Source organism: Echinops telfairi, unplaced genomic scaffold (genome assembly GCF_000313985.2).
Source record: "Echinops telfairi isolate 266 unplaced genomic scaffold, ASM31398v2 ScPeMD7_655;HRSCAF=1070, whole genome shotgun sequence".
Lineage (NCBI taxonomy): Eukaryota > Metazoa > Chordata > Mammalia > Afrosoricida > Tenrecidae > Echinops > Echinops telfairi.
Genome location: NW_022104553.1, coordinates 11750487 through 11757175, shown reverse-complemented (window position 1 = coordinate 11757175; position 6689 = coordinate 11750487). Strand labels below are relative to the sequence as shown.

Here is a 6689-nt window from a genome sequence, read left to right as displayed (position 1 = left end):
AAAAAAAAAAAAAAGAGCTCTTCAGTTTCTTCCAGTTTTCTCGTAGATGACCATGATAGCTCTGGGGTTTACACTTAGGTCTTAAATTTTTTTTTTTAACAAATCATTTTATTGGGGGTTCTTACAACTCTTAGAATAATCCACACATCAATTGTATCAAGAGCATTTGTAAATATGTTGCCATCATCATTTCCAAAACATTTTCTTTCTACTTGAGCCCTTGGTATTAGCTCCTCTTTTCCCCCCTCCCTTTCCCATCCCCACCCTCATGAACCCTTGATAATGTAAAAATTATTTTTATTTTCATATTTTACACTGTCTGCTGTCTCCCTTCACTCACATTTCCGTTGTTCACCCTCCTGGGGGTGGGGGTGGGGTGGGTTGTACATAACCATTGTGGTTGGTTCCCCCTTTCTCCTCTTTCTCACCCTATCTTCCCCTGACCCTCATGGTATCACTACTCTCATTACTGGTCTTGAGAGGTTTATCTGTCCGGAATTCTCCGTGTTGAGAGCTCTTATCTGTACCAGTGTACTTGCTCTGGTCTAGAGAACTGGGGTCAAGATAATGGGGGGCAGGAAGCATGAAAGAAGTAGAGGAATGCTATTCGTTTAGTAGGTGCTATACTGCACCCTGGCTGGCTTGTTACATTTAGTTCTTCAATCTATCTTGAGCTTATTTTTGTGCATGGATCTTGTGTATGGATCTTGCTTCATTCCGATGCTCATGCCAATCCAGTTTGCCCAACACCATTTGCTGAAGATGCTGTTCTTGTCCCATTTGGTCGCTTTTGGTCCTTTGCTTAGGATGAGTTGCCTGTAGGCTGGTGCATTTACATCTGGGTTTTCTGTGCTAGTGGTCTATGCCTCTCTCCTTGTGCCAATTGTGGTTTGTTGATTTTCCTAATCTTTTCAAACAATCAGCTTGTTGGTTCTTTCTACTGATTTTGCTTCATTTCTTTCTGCTCTAATTTTTCTTCTTCTTCTTTCCCCCTGGTGACCAGAGGCTTATTTTGTTTCTCCTGTTCTAATTGTTGTAGGTGTTGGGTCAAGGGATTGATTTTGGTTCTTTCTGCTGTTTTTAATCTTTGTGTTTATTGCTACCCATGGCCCTGTGACTACTGATTTGGTTCTGTCCCAAAGTTTTGGTATGTTGGGTTTTAAAGTCCTGCTTGATTCAAATGATTTTTCATTTCATTTTGTATTCTTGTGCAGTCTTCTGCTATCTTTAACTTCTACTACATTGTACTAATCTCGCTAAAAGAAATAATTTCTGCGAAAAGTCTCAGGGAACAGATAAAAGAATGAGGAGCTAATTCCAGGAACCCAAGCGGAAAGCGAATTTTGAGAATGATGAGGGCAACAAATGTATAAGTGTGCTTTACACAACTGATGTATGTATGGATTGTGATGAGTTGTATGAACCCCAATAAAATGATTTTTAAAAATAAAATAATAAAATAAAATGTAGACCCCCCAAAAAGAATGTTCTTCTTTGTACTTTTCTGTATTTTCTAAGTTTGCTATATGAATGTGTATAGTTGATGTCATACTTTTTAAAAAGCATTTAACATATTTATTATGCCACAATACTCAGCATCAGGCAACATCCTGTTCAACAAGAAAATGAGGCGGTGTCCCAGCTCCCCAACCCCACATCTTTAGAAAGCACACCTGGCCCAAACCTCCACCATGCTCCCCCCCAGGGAAACTCAAAGCAGGTGCTATCCTGGGGTGTGCAGGTGACCGTGACACATGTCCAGTGTCCCTGGAGTCTCAGTCCAGGCCCAGCAGACTGGCATAGGTGTCCTGCTCCTGTATGAGCTGGGCGTGGTCCTGCAGCTCCCCGTTCTTGAGCACCAGGATCTGGTCAGCACCCTGAACTGTCTTCAGCCTGTGAGCAATCACCAGCACCGTCCGGTTCCCTCGGGATTTCCAGTCCTGCAGCTGAAGAGGGAAGACGAGGATACCTCAGAAGGATAGGAAACGGACACCACAGTGCGCCGAGCACCGTCTCTTGTGCCTCAGGGTAACCAGCACCACTTACAGCTCTCTCCAACTCAGGGAACTCCATGTCTGTCCGAGGAGAACTGTGCTACATGGGGTTTTCAAAGGCCGGTCTTTAGTAGTAGACCACCAGAATGTAATGCCAAGACACTACTAGGTGGACTTGCATCCTGACCCTGTCAGCTAGGGGCCAAGGGTGTTCACTGTTGGCACCGCCAGGCAAAGGCCCTCGCTCTGGGTTGGCTTCAAGTCCGTTCCAACTCGAGGCGGACCCTGCGTGTGAGGGCAGAACTGTGCCCACAGGGCTTTCAGTGGCTGGTTTGGGGAAGGAGGTCCCCAGGCCTTTCTTAGCAGGAGTGTCTGGGTCGACAGGAAACACCTAGCCTTTGGGGAGCAAGTGAGTGCATCAAGCATGTGTGCTCTCCAGAGACTCCAGCTTAGGGTCAGGGAGGTAGGAAATGTGTGAAGGGAGGAACAGCGGTACATCAAGGTCTGCCCTGCCATTCTGTCTGACCTGGACCGCTGCCCCTGGAGACACCAGAGATGCCCCCATGCCCACTGGCTTCTCAATTCAGCCCCATCCTCAGTCCGCAGTCCTCAGAAGGCACTGATCTGCCTACTAGTGGCTCCTCCTCCTCCTCCTGCCCAAGTGCAGACACAGTGACCCTTCAGGTCTCAGCCCCCCACCCCACCCCCAGCGCAGAGTTCAGGGGACCACGGCACTCACCGCCTGCTCACAGTCAGCATCCAGGGCACTGGTGGCCTCATCCAGGATGAGCACCCGGGGGTCTCGCACAAGGGCCCGCGCAATGGCCAGACACTGCTTCTGCCCCACAGCCAACTGGCTCCCTTTCTCCCCGACTTCTGGGGAAATCAGAGAAACCCCCTTCGTCAGACACAAGCGGCCACCCTGACGTGCCTCGCCACAAGGATGACCAGTGCACAACCGGTTTTTCCACAAGAACCAGCCGGGAGGGCTGAGCTGCAGGAGGGCCGCGGGCAGGGAGCTAGTGGGGCTGCGGAGATGGAGAGAGCACGGCTGTGCAGGCTCGCTGGGAAGCAGGACTCCCATAGGAGAAAGAGGCTGCAGAATCCGGGGTGCTGGGGAGGAGGGAGCGGGAGCACCAGGACGGAGTGACCGAAGGATGGCTCGGGCGTCACCGCGCTTGCCCACTGAGTAGGTGCCCTTTGCTCACTGACTGAGAAAATCTGCCAGAGCTACCTGTGTGCATGCCGTGCTCCATCTTCGCTATGAATTGGTCTGCGTGGGCGTCCCTGGCCGCTGCCAGCACCTCCTCATCCCTGCAGTTCTCCAGGCCATAAGCAATGTTGTCTCTCACCGAGCCCGAGAAGAGGACTGGCTCCTGCCCCACCAACACCACCTGCACACAGTGGACACGCCCAGAGGGCTCTGTGGGAGGTCTCCGGGCCAGAGGCCCTCCCACCTCCCCCAGAACAAACCCTCTGTATTGCTTCTGGGGGCCCACCCCCCATTGCCTGTGGGCATGCTCCTGTTCTGCTCCGCCCATCCCTCCTCCCCGTCCCCACCCACCTTTCTGTGCAGGTAGTGGTGCTCATACTGGGAGAGGGGCTCCCCATCCAGCAGCACCTGGCCCCCGCTGGGCTGGTACAGATTCTGCAGCAGGGCGGCCACGGTGCTCTTCCCAGAGCCGTTGGGCCCAACCAGCGCAGTCACCTCACCAGGACGAAGAGTGAAGGTCAGCCCCTAGAGAAGCCAGGGCCGGGTTAGGGGCCTTGCTCTTCTTCCTCCCGGCCCCTTCCCTTTCCCACCAGAGGCCAGGTGAGCTCTGAGGGCAGCATCTACAGGCTACAAGGCAGCAGTGCCAGGTGTCTCCCGTGGCCTCTTTCGGGCACCTTGAGCACAGGCTGGTCCGGTCGACTGGGGTAAGCAAAGGAGACATCGTGGAATTCCACACGCCCCTCCAGATGGGAAGGGGCCCGTGTCCCCGAGGGGGGCATGTTTGGCTGTCGGTCCAGGTAGGCAAACACTTTCTCGGCAGCTCCCACGTTGCTCAGCATGTCTCCCCACATGTACACCAGGCTCTGGGAAACAGGGATGGAGGGTGAGCTATCAAACACACCTCCCCAGAAATCAAGGATCAATCTAATGAGCCAATTTCCCACCTCCTACCCACAGCCATGCTGCCTCCCCATCCCCCACCTCCCCCTTAGCCAGGAAAGATGGGATGGAACTGATCAGTGGCAGCAATATCGCCAGCTTCCAGGTGATGAGGGGAAAGAGGGTTGTCTCATACTCATCCCACCACCACGTTTCTGTCCCCAGGTTGTGTTAATCACTGCCCTGTATTCGTGCCCAGCTCTGCCCGGCCTGACCAGACAGACAGTTGCTTATAAACAAGCCCCGTGCCCAGCTCACTGTTGCACTCACTGGACTGCCTGGCACAGAATGATGGTCAACAACTGTGCAGGGGATCACCAAATAACACCCAAATAAAGTAATTAATTTTGAAGATTGGCAAACTTGGGAAAGAATTCGGGTTTATATGCCTCTCCTGGTTAAACTATTCCCCTGGGTCGCCCAATCGTAGATGACAGCAAGCTTGCTGAGTAGACATGGTCCCACTGATAATGGAGAGATGATGTAATCCCATGGCTTTGCAGCCCCTCGTCACGTCACTGGGTATTGGGCACCAAAGTCTGGGGACATCACAATGCGAGGATCAGGCATTGTGTGCTCCTGGTTGAAGAGTGTACTACCACCTGAGACATATGCTGTCCTCGAAAATAGTTTTTTGAAAGTACTGGAAGGCCTTAATTTAATAAGCCTCTATATTTATCTAACAACTGCCTGTAAATACAGACACAAATAAAATACTAATCAATGAAAAAAATACTAATCAACTAGCCAAATAAAATACTAATCAGAAATAAAATACTAATTAACTAGCCATAAAAGAAAAAAACTCCAAGTACACATGGCAATGTTTCTTTAACGAATAAATTCTAAGAGAAACAACTGAATTACAGAGGTGAAGCCTTCAGAAACATATGGAAAAATGGAATGAAGAGATAATGGGATTTCCCACCCCCTTTTTTGCATCCCCTTCTTTCATGTGCACACACATGCGGTGACTTGGTAAATTCATGGGAAAAATATCCATGATCTTTTTATTTGCCTTTTTCCATGAACACTTTGAATTCTCTGAAACATATATGTATCATATATATGAGTATCCAGAGAGGTGAACTTAATTTAGATCACAATTATTATTCCACAAACTATTATTCAAAAAGTTTGTGGAAAAGCTTCCTGATCTTTCCCATTTTCCCCCCCACAAGTTTTTGAAGCCCCCTGGTATATGTGTGCCGTGTGTTAAAAAGATACTATTATAAAATCACAGAAACCAATATCCAACAAAATATCAGAATGTGGAGGTATAATGTTTAGGCATATCCTCCATCTAGCAGTGACGTGCACTTCGGAAGGTGATGTTTCCATCTCTCACCCTTCCCGGAAAACGTCCATGCTGTTCCCTTTGGACCTCATCCTGGAAGCATTGGGACATTCAAGTCCCATTCCTTTTCAATGTTCTTTGAGTTTTGTGGGGTTTTAAAAATACTTTTATTGGGGCGCTTACATCTCTTATCCCAATCCATACCTTCCTCCAGCGTGTCAAGCACATTTGCACATATGCTGCCATCATCATTTTGAAAGCATTCTCTTCCCACTTGAGCCCCTAACATCAGTTCCCCATTTCTTCCTCCGTCATCCCCTGCCCTCCCTCCCTTATGATCCCTTGAGAAGTTATAGATTATTTTTCCATATCTTACATCGTCCTCCGCCACCCCTCACCCACTTCTCCGTCATTCGTCCCCCTGGGAGGGGGTTCTAGTTTGATCCTTGTGATCGGGTTCCCCTTTCTTTGAGTTTGGTGAACAAAGAGAAGTCTGCAGGGGCAAGCCCAGAACTGCAGGGTAGATAGGATAAAGTTTTCCAATAAGGGTAGTAAGCATGCCTCTTGCTACCCTTGAAGAAGGAGTAGGTGCACTGTCAGGATGGAAAAATATTCCTTACGCAGCACAACGTGCCTGGCCTTCATTTTCTTAAAATTGTATCCTTTGAAAAAATCTATCAAGATTGTCCCTTTAGATAAACATGGCCCAAAACTAGCTGCCATCACCTTCAGAGCTACGGCTCTCTGCCTGAATTTAAGGCGCCATCAGATCGCCCCCAAAGCCATTGCTTTCACTGGGCCTTTTTGGAAGACATCTTAATGAGTCTAAGATCTGTGACGGAGAGAACGTGTCTGCGGCATCCACTGCACAGAGACTTGTTAAACAGGTTTAGGGGAAGGGAACCCACGCAGGTCTGAGCAGCACTGCTGTTGGACTCACCCTCGTAGAGTGCATATTAGCACCAAAGAGAAATCGGGTCACTCTCTGGGCATTTGATGTAGTGAAGGGGTTACTGTTGATTTTGTAAGTACAGTGAACCCTCGCCACTTCGCGCTTCGACTTCTGCGGCTTCACTCCGGGGTGCTGGGGAGGAGGGAGCGGGAGCACCAGGACGGAGTGACCGAAGGATGGCTCGGGCGTCACCGCGCTCGCCCACTGAGTAGGTGCCCTTTGCTCACTGACTGAGAAAATCTGCCAGAGCTACCTGTGTGCATGCCGTGCTCCATCTTCGCTATGAATTGGTCT

General features: G+C 49.5%; 1 protein-coding gene across 1 annotated transcript in view; it reads right to left on the bottom strand.

Moving 5' to 3' along the window:
• Nucleotides 1–1592: 1592 nt before the first annotated feature.
• Nucleotides 1593–6689, bottom strand: part of LOC101651090 (antigen peptide transporter 2-like) — a 12215-nt gene continuing 7118 nt past the window's right edge. Inside the window, exons 7-11 of the mRNA XM_045292285.1 lie at nt 3882–4070; nt 3559–3732; nt 3229–3388; nt 2734–2870; nt 1593–1946 (exon numbers count right to left, since the gene is read on the bottom strand). Of these exons, the coding sequence (XP_045148220.1) occupies nt 1776–1946; nt 2734–2870; nt 3229–3388; nt 3559–3732; nt 3882–4070 (831 nt within the window). The 3' untranslated portion in view covers nt 1593–1775. The remainder of the gene's footprint in view (nt 1947–2733; nt 2871–3228; nt 3389–3558; nt 3733–3881; nt 4071–6689) is intronic.